This window comes from Crocodylus siamensis, unplaced genomic scaffold, assembly GCF_052110815.1.
Source record: "Crocodylus siamensis isolate JL-2025a unplaced genomic scaffold, ASM5211081v1 HiC_scaffold_178, whole genome shotgun sequence".
Lineage (NCBI taxonomy): Eukaryota > Metazoa > Chordata > Crocodylia > Crocodylidae > Crocodylus > Crocodylus siamensis.
The window spans coordinates 8,932-24,352 of NW_028324588.1; the positions used below are offsets into that span (position 1 = coordinate 8,932).

The 15,421-nt window shown below is 59.4% G+C and overlaps 1 protein-coding gene across 4 annotated transcripts; it reads right to left on the reverse strand.

The window, feature by feature from the left end:
- Positions 1–4,637: 4,637 nt before the first annotated feature.
- LOC149851801 (uncharacterized) lies at positions 4,638–14,882 on the reverse strand. Of its 4 annotated transcripts, XR_016439542.1 has the most exons (13): positions 14,753–14,882; positions 14,334–14,444; positions 13,776–13,879; positions 13,327–13,362; positions 13,037–13,104; positions 12,836–12,863; positions 12,488–12,586; positions 12,091–12,143; positions 11,655–11,900; positions 10,226–10,453; positions 9,638–9,688; positions 9,039–9,199; positions 4,638–6,364 (listed from the first exon to the last, which is right to left on the reverse strand). XR_016439542.1 is itself a non-coding variant. In XM_090030372.1 (12 exons), the coding sequence occupies exons 1-12, from the start codon at positions 14,802–14,804 to the stop codon at positions 9,157–9,159; spliced, it is 1,119 nt and encodes a 372-aa protein (XP_089886498.1). In that variant the 5' UTR covers positions 14,805–14,882; the 3' UTR covers positions 4,638–9,156. The 4 variants fall into 4 exon arrangements, 3 of the variants coding, with proteins under 3 accessions (XP_089886498.1, XP_089886499.1, XP_089886500.1); XM_090030372.1 differs by having other exon boundaries at positions 4,638–9,199; XM_090030373.1 differs by lacking the exon at positions 9,638–9,688 and having other exon boundaries at positions 4,638–9,199.
- Between the last annotated feature and the right edge of the window lie 539 nt (positions 14,883–15,421).

Here is a 15,421-nt window from a genome sequence, read left to right on the forward strand (position 1 = left end):
TTAAGGATGAGAATGACAAGGCGTCTTTACTTCAGCTGGCAGAATAAAGATCTACTCTCAGATGAAGTGAAGAGTTGGCAGCAAGGATGGGGAGAAGCTAAGCAGCCATTGCTATTATCTCACTGCCCTCATCCCTCCAGGTTGAATAGGACCCGTCCACCACCACTTAATGAGAACGGGGTGAGAGACAGTGTCGAAGGCCTTCCGAAAGCCCAGGAAGACTATGTCCACTGCTAGCCCTGCATCTAAGGATTTGGTTACCTGGTCATAGATAATTGTGCCAGGATAACTCTCTCAAAAAGCTTACCCAGGATCGAGGTAAGACAAACTGGCCTATAGTTTCCCGGGTCCTCCTTTCTCGCTTTTTTGAACAACATTGGCCCTTTTCCAGTCCTCTGGCACCACACCACAGCCCCACGAGTGCTCGTACAGCCGTGCCAGGGGTCCCGCCATGACCTCTGCTAGTTCCCTCAGCACTCGGGGGTGGAGATCGTCCAGACCAGCTGATTTAAATACGTCCCGTCCCTCCAGAAGTTCCCTGACTGGGTCCTCCCTGCCCCTGGGCCTGGGTGCGCCTCCCCTGGGGCCTACGGGGGGCCTGGTGTGGGGGGGTGACCCGGTCCCTGCTCAGAAAAATGGAGGTAAAGAAATTGTTAAATAGGTTAGCTTTGCAGGCTGGTGTGACAACCAGATTTCCTGGCGTGTCTTGCAGGGGCCCCATGTTACCCAGTAACTTCGTTTTGCCCCTATGTATTTAAAAAAGGACTTCTTGTTGTCCTTGATCCGGGTCGCCAGTCCCAGCCCCATCTCTGCCTTGGCCTTCCTGACCCCCCACTGCATCCCCACGCAACCGCAGTATAGTCCTCCCTGGGCATGGCCCCTCCCTGCCATTGGGTACGCACCAGGAGACGTTCCCAGATGATTTTGGGGAGCTGTGGGGGCTTTTGCACACTCCTGCTCCCTTTGATCCGTGTTGGGATTACCTCCCTTTGGGCTTGGAGCATCGTCTGCTTAAGGGACGACCACTCTTCCTGGCTCCCCTCGCCGCCGGGACCTCAGTGCCTCCCCGACGAGTCTCCTTACCTCACTGAAATCCGCCCTCCTCAAGTCCAGGGTTGCTGCCAGCCAAAGCATTCAGGAAATTTGAGCCAAAACCTGTTTAACATTTTTTATTGGCAGCAATATACTCTGGGACAAGGTAAATACTAAAAGAAATGAATACAGAACCGCTGCACGTGTAAGTACGTGAAGGTGAAGTTCAGTAGTTTGTCTAATAAAAGATATCAGCTCTGCCCCAGCTTTGTCTGCTGACATCCAGGGCCGGACACAGGCGTGCATGAACCAGGCGGCCGCCCAGGGCCCACACAGAAAGGGGGCCCAATTCTTATTATCGTGATCTCTGGCCAGATACTAAAAGTTTCCCCGGGGCCACCACGAGTCTAAATTGGTGCTATCGACATGTAGTGGCCATGGCGGGGGTCGCTAATACCCATTTCAGGGCGTTGCTCAGCTGATCGTCAAACTGGCCAGCTTCAGCTGAACAATAACACCAATAACTCTTTCTGTCATGGGAGCACAGGGAGGCCTCAGCTGCCGTGAGAGCCGGGATCTGGGCAGCACTGGGTACACAGCGGGGCCTGATTTCAGTCCACCTCAATTTGGCATCAAATTCAGAGTGCGTTTTTAAACTGGCATATTGAAAATGGGTAAGAAAACAGGTCTCATTTAAGCAATGGCCTTCGCAGAATCATAGAAAATGAGAGCTGAAAGCCCCCCACAACTTCCTTCGCTTGCTTGCCAGAACCCATCCGCACCGAGCAACGGGCGGGTGGGAGCCGGAGCTTTTAACCAGGAACTCAGATCCTTTGTCATGCTGTGTCCTTTCCTTTTGCATCCCGTCCTTACCAGCACGTCCCACCATTTCATTGCCTTACCCCGAGGGACACCAGGAAGGAGACAAGAGCGGGGCAGAGATGACTGTTGTGTGTGATGGGCTTTGGCGGAGAACCAGCAGGGCGGGCTGTCTTGGGCGACAGGGCTATGGGACAAGAGGGGTGGCAGTGGTGGCTGTGCTGTGTGACTGCGGTTGTGCCAGCTCAGAGCAATGAGAGGGGCAGTGCACGGTTGACTGCTTTTCTCCCCCAAGGAAAACTTTGGGGAAGTTTACATGGGCGCCTCTGTACTTTCAGGTCTGGGGTTGGTGCTTCTTCAGCACCAGCCTGAGGCACGTGGCTCCTTCTGAACGCTGCAGTGTAAGCAGCAGGAATAGCAGTCACGTATCTACTGCACCCGCATTAGGCATATCCTAACAGTGGGCAGAGTCCCCTCCCCAACGCCAAGAGCCACATAAATACCAGGAGAACCACTGGCAAGGCCTCTGCAAGGGTCATATGCTGAGATGCTTCCTGTTTTCCCTGGGCAGGCAAGACTCTCCTCTGCTGCGTGGGCTGTGTCCAGGGAAGGACGGGGACCCCGTTGCATGAATAATAGCTGCAGCACCACGCTGACCCAGACCGGTGGGCCCGGTCCTTTCTGGGCCGCACAGGGGCCGCTCGGCTGCGTGGTGAAGGGCTGCCGGACACGACCCAGGTCCTTGGTGCTGGTGGAGCCCGAAGGAGCCCGAGAAGGGGACGTGGCCCCAGAGTCAGCAGTGGGTGGAGATGCAGACCCAGGGCGGGGGGCACAGTGGGGCAGGACTGTCCCCTTCTCTTAGCCCCCAACCCCAGTGGGATGTGCAGCAGCCCAGCACTAGGGGCATTAAAGGGGCAGGGCGGGACTGGGGCAGGGGCAGGGGCAGGATTGTTTGCAAGCGGTACACGGGCTTCCTCTGCAGCAGCCGCGGGCACATCTGAACAGCTCTGCCCTTGGCTCAGATCAAGCGAGTGCTCCAGAGCAGGCTGAATAGCCCCGGAGCAGCTTCCATGTGACCCTGGGGGGGAGCAGGGAGAGCAAACGCCTGTCCCTGCCCCTGGCACGAGCACTGTGCAGCGGGATTCCCGTCTGTGCAGAGGATGAGGAGGGGGCTTTGTCTGCTCTTTGGTTTGTCGTGAAGCTTCGGTCGAAGTCCCTGCTACAGAAGCGGAGGGCAGACAGAGATCGGCCAGACCCTGCCCCACAGGACAGGTGTCTGCTGGGTTCGTGCTCTTGCTCGTGCAGACATCTTCTTGCTCAAATCACAAGCCCTGGCAGGACAGCTGTAGTGCTCAACCCCCAGCGTGCAGGCCACATCAGGCCCACAAGCCATGGCGTTCCAGAAATGCGGAGGCAGGGCAGCAGAGGCGGCGCTCATTGCTGCTCCGCTGATGCCACATTTCAGACCTCCAGAGAGCCCCAGGGAGCAGGTGATGTGACCCGCAGGCCAGACAGCCGTGGGGCGGTGCGCGGGGGTCGCGCCACAGCCACAGCCGGCACGCGGGGGGGGGGGGGCAGCGCCCCGCATCACCCCCACGCTGACCCCGCGCGCCGCGCCCACGCTGGAGCTGGCCCACGACCAGCCTCGTGAGCAGGATTTGGCCGACAGGGCCGGGCGACTGAGCACCACCGTGCTACGCGGCGGGCGGCCGGGCCCGGCCGTGCGGAGGGGTCAGCCAGGCTGGAGCTGCCCCTGAGGGAGGGGGCCGGCAGCCAAGGGCCCCGCGCCGGGGGGGCTGAGCCTGCCCGGGCGCGGAAAGCAACCGCAGGATTGTGTGGCTGAATTACAATCGCCCTCTGAGAAAACCCTGCCAGTTCTCCGATGGCCCCTCCCCCCAGAAGAAAAGGGGGAAGAAAAGGAAAGGTCCCCAAGCCCCCGCACAGCGCCTGCCCGGCCCCGCGCCCGCCCCCCGCAGCCCCTGAGCCCTGCCGGGGGGGCAGGGGCGGGTGCCGCAGAGCAGAGCCCGCCCCCCCGCCCCACTCCCGGGCCGGGGCCCGCGCCGCGCCCGCGCCCTCCTCGCGGGGAGGGGGCCACCCGCTGCCGCCCCCCCGGGACCGCCGCAATCCCGGAGCCGCAGGGCAGGGCCGGGCCGGGCCGGGGGGGCCGCTTTCGGGGCGGGGGGCGGGGCCGGGCGGGCTGTGGGGGCGGGGCGCACGGAGCGCGGGGGGTTCCCGCCACTTCTCCGCTTCCGCCGCTGCCGCGTGGCGCCAGGAGCGGGCTCCCCGCCCCCTTCCGCTCCGCCCTCAGGCCTGTCCTCAGCGGCCGCAGGAGCGCTGGGGTGGGCTGCCCCGCGCCCGGCTCTCGCCGGGGTGTCCCCGTGCTGCTCCTGGCACTAAAGCCTGTGAGCTCCTGGCAGAGGGTCTCGGCCCCGCTCAGGGTCAGGCTGAGCCCACATTCGTGCTCAGGAAGAGCTTTTACGCCATGTTCAGACGGGTATGGGCCGCGGCGCGTTTGCTGTCCTCTGCAGGGGTGGGCGCAGCTCTCTTGAGTATCTCTGAGCAATCCTTGCAGCCGCCAGTTGGCCGCGCCCTCCCCCTTTCCCCCACTTCCTTGTTGCAGGCGAGGGCATTTTTCGTGTTTGGGGGCAATATGACGGGTAGTTGGGACAGGGCTGTTGTGTAGTTTTAAGCCATCCTTCTCCTGACCCCCCTTCACGCCTGCAAAACGTGGACCGTCTACCAACACGGGGCTGGCAAGGCTGGGAACTGTGCCAGGCTGTCTTTGAGGTTCCCGCTACACATGCAGGTAAAGGCGTGATGGGATCTAATATGTGATCCAAGGAATCGCACCTCCTTCCATGCCACACATGCATGGCCCGAGGCATGACTGTGAAACCATGCATTAGATGCCATTGTGCCTTGTTGCTGGTCATGGGGAGGCCTGATCCCCGGCTCCCCCTGCACTGGCAAGAAGCAAGCTCTGGCAGCTGTTTCCCTCCCCCAGCCGCAGTGCACACACCATGCACCCCGGGGGCCTCGAGTGGCCAGGGGCCCAGCATCTGCAGCTGCAGGGCACTGCTGGCTGAGAGTCCCTTCAGCTGCGGGCCTCCCACCCATGGCTGTGCATGGTGCACCCCTGCAGCTGGGAGTCCAGCCAGCTGACAGGCCTTCTGACTTACATGTGCGCGGTCCAACTGGAGAGCAACCACCTATATAGTTACTACATATTTCCCAGCAATAACTTCAGAGCTGGTTGGACCTTTTTATGGCATGATACTACATTTGCATGTGTAGCCAGTCTAAATTAATTTCAAACTTAACCCAGTAATTTCATGATACATGTAAAGCGTAGAGGGCCCGAGAATGCCACAAATCCCGTGACAAGAATTCTCTCATCCACCGTGGTCTTTCCCTGTCACTTCTGTGCCTTCCTTCCCTTGCACCTGTCCCTAACCATTGTTTTTTCCCCCGAGTTCAAATTGTACTGTTGAACATATTCGGGAGCCTGGGCATGGGGATGAGGTGGGTCTTGGGGGGCAGCGCGTGTCGCCTGGGTGTGCGGCGGGGAGTGGAGCAGCCCCGGGGCTTGTGCGGGGCTGTGGGTTGGTGCGATGGGAGGAGCCCTGGGCAGTGCCGGGACTGGCACAGCGCTTCGCTCCCTCCGGTAGACACACGCTGAGAGTTGGACGGAGATGAGCCCTGCCGCACCCCTGCCCGTGCGTGCGCCAGTGCTGCCCACGCGCGGGATTGCTGCGCTGCTCTGGACGTCTGCGCTTCGGGACTGTGAAACCCATAACTCTGCCATAGACACGAGGAGGAATTACGGGTTTTGCACCCTTGAAGCACAGTCGTCCAGAGCAGCACCAGAGACCCCAGCGAGAGAGCGCGAGAGCGAGCGCCTGTGCGCGTTCGTTTGTGCCGGCGTTGGTTCACCGCTCCCCCCTGAGCAGCGCAGACCATCCGCACACGCTTCCTCAGCCCAACTAAGGGAGTTTGTACCTGAAAGTTTGCCAAGAACAATTTTCCCACCTCGTTATTTGGTGCAATGAAAGAGATCACATTCACCCCAAGAACCTGTCTGCCCTGTCCTCGCACCAGGACACGAACTCACACCTGCTGCGGGACGTCCGCCCTAGAAATTCCCGCACTTTTTTCTGCGCGGGCCCCGGGCAGCCGACACGCAGGGCGGCACCGTTTGGGGCATCTTCCCTTGGCTGCTGTCCCCAGCAGACACTCCTCTCTTGAATTCACTCCTACATTGAATTCAGTAGGCTGTGTTTCATTAAAGCGTGTTAACTAGAAAGACATCCAGTCCTGATTTGAAGATGTCAAGAGATGGAGACTCCACCTTAAGTGGAGACCACGTACTTATCTCCAATTACAGTAATTGCAAGGTATAAAAATTCCCTGCTAATTCCAAACCAAAAATACAGTGCAACTTTATTTATGCAGCATCATTCACAGATAGAGAAAGGAAACCTCATGACGATGGCTTGAGAGGACAGGTTTCTGCCTACCGGAGAGAAAAAGAAAGCAGCACAACGAAAAGCCTGCATGAGTGAAATCAATTCCCTGTTATTTCCACCCCAGGAAAATGAAGACCCTTCCGCAAAGCACTTGGACAGGCTAGTTCTGTCGTACCCACTGGTAGTAGCCAGTGTATTGCACGCATGTGCAGACACTTTGCCTATCGCTCTAAACTTTGGGAAAGGATGGTGTGGGGTTGGTGCTTGGGGGAGGAGAGGGAAGAACTGGAGCAGGATATTCAGCAAAAGAGAAAAACACAAGCTCGTCTGCCACTCCAGCCAGAGCCTTTCAAACAGAAGCTCAAATGGTGTCCCGGTGTCCCCCGCCAGCCCGCTCAAGGGATGAATGCCTGCCTGTTTGCAGGGGGCAATGGGAGCTGCAGGGCTAGTTGCCAGAGCCAAAGCTTTGGGCCTTGAGTTGCAGCGCCCCGCTAACATTGGGATTTCCGCAACCCCCTGTTGCAGCAGAGTGCGTATTCGGAGAAAGCAAAACAGCGCGGCTCAGCTTAGCCCTGCTGTGCTCATTCAAGCTGTCCAGGATCCTACTGGGCAACATTCCCTCACTCCCAGCAGATCACCTCCTAAAGGATCAGGGGCTTCTTAATATGTCAGCCTAGAAAGTATTGTGTTTTTCAAAATACAACAGACCCCTTCTTTGCTGGAAATCCCATTACCCATTGCACAAAGACATCGAGTAAGAGCAGTTTCTGCCAGGTCCTGGGAAAAATAAAGTCAAACCTTCATGTGATCTACAGGGTGCACAGCAATAAGCCAGCTCAGGTGCTTTGCTGCTGCTCCCCAGTTAGGTACAGCTAGGCAATACCAGGATGTCCCCTTATTGTGTGATCCCGTTTTTAGGCTTGGGTTGGTCCCATGCTGGTGCTCCCCTCACTCACCCACCATCGGGCCCATTTGTTTCCAGGCCTGTTGCCATTCTTGCATGAGTTTTTCCTACCCAGGCACTAGGCCAGGTATGGCACCATTTCATAGTTTCCCAGTTAGGAGGGTCGGAAGAGACCTGAGCAGATCATCAAGTCTGACCCCCTGCCATGGCAGGAAAGAGGCCTGGGGTCAAATGACCCCAGCAAGGTGATTCTCAAGCCTTGTCTTAAAGACCCCCAGGGTAGGGGCCAGCACCACTTTGCTTGCAAGTTGGTTCCAGATCCTAGCCGCCCTGACAGTGGAATAGCATCTCCTGATGTCTAATCTGCATTTACCCTCTGCCAGCTTGTGACCGTTATTTCTAGTCACTCCTGGTAGCACTCGGGGGATCAGGGACTCCCCCAGTGCCTGCTGGTCCCCACTGACTAGTTTGTAACAGGCCACTAGATCCCCCTCAGCCTTCTCTTGTGGGGGCTGAACAGGTTCAGGTCCCGTCGCCTGTCCACATAGGGCCTGCCCTGCTGCCCCCTCATGGTGGGCACCACTTCTCCTGAGTGAGGCTTGCTTTCCTGCCAGCCTCCTGCTGGGGTGCTCCAAGCCCGCAGGCGTACTGGTTGGGGACATGGTGTGGGGAAGCCACCGTCCTGGAGTTCTTCACCTGTTTCCCACTTCAGATCACCCTGGGCAGCCCTCTCTCATCCCCACAAGCGCTGGAGGCTTCTCCACAGGCTTGTGTGCATTTGGGGGGCCTGCTGCATCTGAGCTGGGAGGAGGAGCATCCACTTGGGTACCCGATGCTCCAGCAGTCAGGGGAGCAGTGTGGTGCTTCCCTGGGTATTTTGGTCTGTGCTGAGAACCTGCTGGACTCCTTGGCGTGGTGAGTTGAGGCTCCAGGTTTTTTCTAAATGCTATAGAAGCCGGAAAAGTGTCCAGTGTTTCCCCAAGTGTGGTGGGCTTGGGGAAAACTGCCAGATTTTTTTGGCAGCTGGGAAAGCATCCAATTCTGTTTGGAAAGTGTCCAATCCTGTTTCAGGTGTCCCAGTGCAAGCCCCAGGTGCCTCTCTCTCCGGACCCACTGTGAAGTAATTTAAAAGAGTGCCTTCTTTTGCAGAGACACTAGTGACTCCTTCCAACAGCAGCGATGTGTAGGGTGCTCGGGGGTGCATGTGCACCCCCGAGAACGCTGGTGCATCCCCTCACAGCAGCATTTCCTGCTTACGTAAGGGCAGGTTGAGGCAGGGAAGAGTGCTGGTCTACTCCTGAAAGCACCAGCCAAGGTGTGGGGACGCCAAGACAAGGGATCCCCGGTCATAGACAGACAGCTGCAGGGAAGTACACCTCCTGACTCAGAAGGCACCAGTCAACCCTTGTACACTCAGAAGGATCAAAGGAGGACCAAGCTAAAACCCTTTTCAAAATTTTGTCATCACTCGGATGGCAGTAAGCTGGTCTGTCCAGTCCAGATCTGATGGTCCAGATCGAGGCCAAGGGCACTCCAGTTAGAGCCAGAAAGCTGACCAGGTGTAAAATCAGAGCAATGCAGCAGTGGCTCATACCATGCCGCTTGCTTTGCTGTTCACACTTGTGCATCCTCCTTGCCTTATAGCTCAGGTGTACTTGCAGCCTGCCCGGCTTATGGGCATGTTCAAAGGACATGGCTCCTTGTAGCCCAAAGAAGCCCTAAGGTCACGATGGCCCCTCAGTTGGAGTGTGGAGGCCCAAGACAAGGAGACAAAAGAAGAGGCTGTGGAAACCTAGAAGGAACAGGAAAGCACTTACATGCTCAGAGAGGCAGAATCACCAACGCTGGCATCCTGTGGGCCCATCCCAGATCAGGCAGGGGAGGATGGAGGGAGGGGACGACAGGGGTGCGTGGGGAGGGGAGGAGTTCAGCTGTTCATCTGCTGGGGGCAATACAGCACTGGACAATCCTGGCCAGCCTGTGGGAGAAGGGGCAGAGTCACGGCACGCTCTGGGTAGGATGCAGGCCAGGCGAGAAGAAACTAGTGTGAGTGGGATGGGATGGAGCTTGGCCCCCCCGCTAAGCCTCAACCACGGCGTAAAGGAGAGTCTCCCCAGCAGGGAGCAGTACGTGGTTCTCACACATGGATCAGTGGGGCTTTCTGTCCCAGCAGGCCTGACCTGGGCCGGAAACTCTGACCTGCAAACCCGGGGTGAAGCCCTGGCAGCAGGGTCCTTGGGCCCAGAGGTGGGCAATTAGGGGCCAAAATGGAAGATAGCTGGTCCTTATGGGGCACTAGAGCCCTGGCAAGAGAGGCAGGATGGGTCATCCTGAGCGGCCTGGAGGCAGGAGGCACCCGATCATCATGTGGGCTGGGGGAGGGCACCCCTCTTGCCTGGTGCAAGGGGACACTCACCTTCTCACTGCTGCCCACCTTCGCCTCCTCCCCTCTGTCACTGTGTCCGCACTGGGGGTGGGAGGCAGAGACGCTGGTCACCTCGCAGACACCCCAAACCCCCAGGCCCTGCCACTCCCACCAGCCCATGCCCCAGCCTCCCCTCTCTCCACCACTGCCCCGGTCCCAGCGACCGGCCCTGGGAGCCCTGCCGGACCCATCTCCCTTCCTCCCCCTGTGCTGCTGGGCCTAGCTCTGGTTCCTGGGTGCACTCTGGATATACACGACGGTGAGGGCTCCCAGCACAGGGAGCCCGGGGCTCGCGACCCCCTGCCCCAGCCCTGCCCCACCTAGACACACAGGGCGCTGGACGGACTTGTGGTCAAAGGGACTTACTGAAGACACACTAGTCATTTCCCCTTTACTAACCTATTATCTCCGGAGGCCTCCAGAGCTGGGAAGGAACCCGGGGTCCAGACCCTCAACCCCTCCTTCTCCCAACCTGCGAGAGCCTTCCCAGGACCAGGAGCTGAGTCCTGGCTCCAGCCCTCCCTCTGCTCCTCATGCAAATCCCATGCTCACAAGGTAACACTAGGAAAAACATCATACCTTTCCCCCTGTCTTTTCCATTTTGGACTGTGTTGCCCCTCGGTTTGGGTGCTTGCCTGAAATGTGGGCCCTGGGCCAGCCTGGCACCCCACCTCTGCCAGGCAAACGGCCCCGGTCTGTGTGCACGTGTCTGCATGCCAGGGGCCCTCTACCTGGGTGCTGGCCTCTCTGCTGACAGCCAGGCTGGCCTCAGTCCCTGTGTCCATCGTCTGGGAGGGGAATCTGCTCCTAATTCCACAAGAAGTAACTGGTTAGAGATGGATCATGGACAGAATAGGATGCAGTTTAATAAAGTCAAGTGCTAAGAGGTGCACCTAGGGAGAAAGAGTCAGCGTCACACTTACAACCTGGCAGATGACTTTCTAAGCAGCACAGCAGCAGAGTAGGATCTTGGGCTTATAGTCGACTCCAAGATGAACTTGAGTCGTCAGTGTGACAAAGTGATAAGCAAAGCTAACCACAGTCTATCATACATTAGCAGGTGCATCACAAACAGGTTTGTGGAGGTGACACTGTAAGGGCAGCTGGAAAACTGCATCCAGTTTTGGGCACCACCCTTGAAGAGGGACGTGGATAAGCCTGAGGTGGTCCAGAGGAGGGCCACTCATATGGTTCACGGCCTGCAGCAAAGGTCCTACAGAGATTGAGGGACCTGGATCTCTTCAGCCTCTGCAAAGGAAGGCTGCGAGGTGACCTGTAGCCATCAACAAATTCATCAGGAGGTGGCGGGGGGCAGAAAGAAATAGAAGATACTCTATTTACCAGGGTGCCCTTGGGATAACTAGAAATAATGGGCACAAACTGACAGAGCATATTTACATTAGATTTTCAGGAAGACCTTCTTTACGGTAAGGGTAAAAATCTCCCCTGTAGCAAAACCCCCAGTTTTTCTTTTATTTTATTGCATTCACTCCCCTATCGGAAACATTTCTGACTTTTTCTCTCCCTCTCTATTCGCTATAGATAAGTATGAGGAAGCTATGATGTAGGATAAGCTTTAAAGATTTGTATTTGGGTAGCAAGATTTTGGTTTTGGATATCCACTGTTTTATATTGTATTATTATCAGGTTTGTATTGATTTTTATGGTTTCATATGGATATTGTATGGTTTAGGCCTGTGTTTGTAAGTGAACCAAAGTCATGTCAAGTTTCCATTTTATATGTCAAGTCTGCATTTTGTGTCCACTGCCCGGGCATCCCCTGTGTGTCGCAACCGTATGAGGCACGTATCCCTCCCATGTAAACTGGTTCCCCGATGAGTTGTGGGGGGCAGAAAGAAATAGGAGATGCTCTATTTACCAGGGTGCCCCTTGGGGTAAGTAGGAGTAATGGCCACAAAGTGACAGAGAGCAGATCTACCTCAGACATAAGGAAGAACTTCTGTATGTGAGAACTTCTCACAAACTAACCCAACAAAGAGCACCGTACCTCTCCTCTTGTCCTGGTCGTTTTCGACGTTGGCCAACCTTTGTCTGACTGCTTGCATCCGTCACGGGCGGGGGTTCGGTCTGGCACCCCATCTCAGACACGCAGAGGGCCCTGGTCTGGGTGCCGGCATGGTTGTGCCCAGGGCCCTCGGCCTGGGTGCTGGCCTCTACATACAGGGGCAGGTTGCACTGGGTCCCCCTGTCCTCATGGGACCCTGCCTCCATTTCCAGGCGGGGGCTGATGCTCCTGGTTGCACAAAAAGGAACTGGTCAGAAATGGGTCCTGGACTGAATTCATCCTCACCAGCACCAGAGACGGACGTACTCCCCTTCCCTGCAAACAGCACCACTTGCAACGCCCCATACCCTGGCCCAGAGCCCACCAGCTACCCAGGACAGCCCCGCACCTCACCCTCCCCTCCCTGTCCCCCACTTACCCCCGCCAGGGCGGCCAGCACTCCTCCGCCAACCCCTCCATGTCCATGGGAGTCTGTTGCAAATGAGCAAGGAAAATGGTAATGAAATGAAAATCCAGCCTGTGGGCCCAGACCTGGCACATGGTGGACTATCGGGGGAGGCTGGGGGACAGCAATCCAGGGAGCAGGAGATGTCAGTGCAGCACAGACCTGTCACCCCACTGGTCCCACTGTGACATCCACACAGCTCACGTGGTGCCCAGCACTGCGCACACAAACCCTCCACCCACGGAGCCAGGGCAGCCCCCTGTCCCCTCCACTGCGGGGCTGGCACAGCAGGGTCCAGGCTTGCCCTGTGCACACACAGGCACACACACACTCCTTGTACTCTGGGACAGGGGCGTGCAGAGCGGCTCACCTCCATGGGGCTGTCATCCAGATCCAGGTCCTGCTCTCTCTGGGCCTTGAGGGCCAGCACCAGGAAGAGGTTCTGGCTCCTCAGCGCCTCCACCTGGGCCTGCACGAGAATCCCCCCAGCCCCTCAGAGCCTGCCCATGCCTGCGCCCAGCGTATCGGGCCCCGCACCCACCAGCGCTACCTCCCTGCGCACCCAGCAGGACCCTCCTCTCCCCACACGCCATGTGTCGGGACCCTGCTCCCAGCTCCAGCATCCTCTGGGATGTCCCCCAGCCTGGCCAAGCCTGGCCTCACCCTCTTCCCACCCCTGCCCCACGGCCCTGCTGGCCTGCGCCCCACGCAAAGTCACCCGGAGCCGCTCCTCCCGTTGCCGTGCGCTGTGGAGACAGAAAACATTTCTGGGCTCAGAGACACTGATGGCGACGTCCCAGAAAACTCCCCTTCCCCATGGAGAGACATGCACGGAAGGTGGGATGGCCCCTGGGCTTGTGCCCCGAGCCCTGGGCCACACAACGGGAACAGCCAGCTCCCTGCCCAGCCCCACACCTACCAGGACAGGACGATCTCTATGTGCTGCTCTGCCTGTGCCAGCCGGGCCCGAAGCGCCTCCAGCTCCAGCTGCAGCAAACGAGACAGCGCGGGTTGGAGAGACGTCACGCCACCGCCGTCTGTCTGCACACGCAGCTACCTCTTGCCCCCATCTGTCCCTCGGGCCCTGCATTTCCCCGCCATCCCCCAGCCCAGCCCCAGACTTGTCCCTCTGGTCCACCCATCCATGCGGCCATCGCCCAGCCCACTTGGTCTCCCTCACAGCCCCCAGCCCGCCGGGGTCCCGCTCACCTGCTGACGGCGCTGCCCGCCATGGGGTTTCTCCGCCTGGGGAAGGAAAGAGCTGCTGGGCGATGGGCTGCCCTGGGCAGCGAGTTCCCCATCTCCCCAGGGTGCAGGGATGGCGGCCCCCATAGCCCTGGGGCCAGGCAGGCTCACAGACCTGGGCCCCAGGGGTGCCAGGGGTCAGTTGTTACCACCCATGACAGCTGAGCCCCCACCACCCCGCTCAGGGTCCCAGGTCCCCTCAGACACTCCGGTTTGGGAAGGACTGTCCCTGTGATCGGGGGTGAGCCCACGACCCCCTCCCTTATTCTTCCAGGGCCCGTGGAGTCGGCAGAGAGCGAGACTCTCCCTGGGGTGTCGTGCAGTGCGTGGGGGTGGGGGGGCAAAGTGCACCTGGTGAGAGACCCCTGACCCCAGATCAGCCCCCAGCACCTCTGGGCAGGGGAGAGACTCACGGCAGCGGGAGGGTCCGGCCACATCTGGCCCCTGGCAGAGCTGCCCCGCACAGCTGGCAGGGTCTCCCCCACCCCTCCACTTCCCCCCGGCACTGCTCCTGGTCCTGCGGGGAGACAAGGGGCCGCGCGTCAGCTGGACCCACTCTGCTGCCAGGGCGCAGGGCGGCCAGCCCCTCTGGGCACAGCGCGTGGGGGCACCTGCCAGGAGTCCTGCGAGCCGCCAGGGCAGGGCCTTCCTCCACAGGGGTCGGGTGGGAGTCCCCAGGGAGCAGGTCCAGGAGAGACCCCAGTCACGTGGCTGGTCGCCTGACATGCAAATGCCCCTGACGGGGGCACGGTCCCAGGGGACAAGGGGATGAGGGGCAGTACGGCTGGGGAGGGGTCTCCTGGTGCAAACAGGCATGTGGAGGGTGGAAGAAAGTGCCGGGGGGCTGGATCAGGTCGGCCCCTAGGAATGGAGGCTGAGGAGGGAGAGGGGGTGCCCCCATGCAGAGACCTTGCCCCCTCCCCACGCAACCACACAAGCCCTCCCACAGCTCAGGCTGGACCCCAACTCACCGGGTGCAGGCTCCCTCCTCTCCTGGTCTGCCCCCAGGGGAGGTAAACGCGCAGTGCCCTTAACTTGGGGGAGTCTTCCTGCTGCCGACCTGCCTGCGCCCAGCGGGGCATCTGGTGTGGGGGGAGATGAGGGCTGAGCATCAGGCTGTGGGGACTGAGCACCGCTGTGAGGACAGGGGTCCCACAGCCCGTGTGGCCCACCCTGCCTGGGAGCAGAGGCCCACCCTGCCCGGGACCTTGCTGGTGCGGAGCAGGGGGACGGCTGGGGGCACGGAGCCGGGGCTGTGCAGGTTGGACCGGGGACAGCGGGGGCTTGGCCTGCCAGGCAAACCCTGCTGGGAGGGGATGTCCCACGGGCCTGGAGCCGCCCGCGCCGCCCACCCCGCACTGCTGCCCTGGGGGCCGTGCCCAGACCTCACCCGCGTTGCTGGGGCGCAGGCGCAGCGGGGGCAGCTTCTCGCGCCGCAGCATCTGCAAGAAACACAGCCCTGCGCTGGAGGAGGAGAGAGGAGCCGGGCTGGCGAGAGCAGGGACGAGGCACGGGGCCGCGGCCTGGGCCTGGCACCGCCTGAGCCCCTGCCGCCCACCGCCCCATCGCCCAAAATCCCCCTGCCGGGCCCGCGGGTGTCCCCGGGGTGCCCTCGCCTGAGCCAGAAAGGGCACTGACGGCTCCCACAGGCGCGCGCTCCCGCCGCTCGGGTGGGGGACTACAGGGAACTAACTACCAACCTAACTAAGTAACTAACTAACTACTGCGCTACTGAACTAGGGAACTAACTATCTAACTAATGAATAAAGTAATAAGCTAACAAACTATCTAATGACCCAACTAAGTACCTAACTAACAAACACACAGATGAACTACTGAAGTAATAAGCCACTGAACTATCAAAGTATCGCACTAAGGAGCTCTCTAAGGGATACGCTCACCACCACACAGCTAAGAGCGGCTCAGCGACCCCTGCCGGCACCGAGGACCAGACCGGGGCGGGGCCGTGCGCCTGGCTGCGCCGACGCCCGAGCGCACTGGGCGGGGCCGGGCTGACAGTTGGGCTGGGGACTGTGATGTCGCGCTGGGGGCAGCAGCA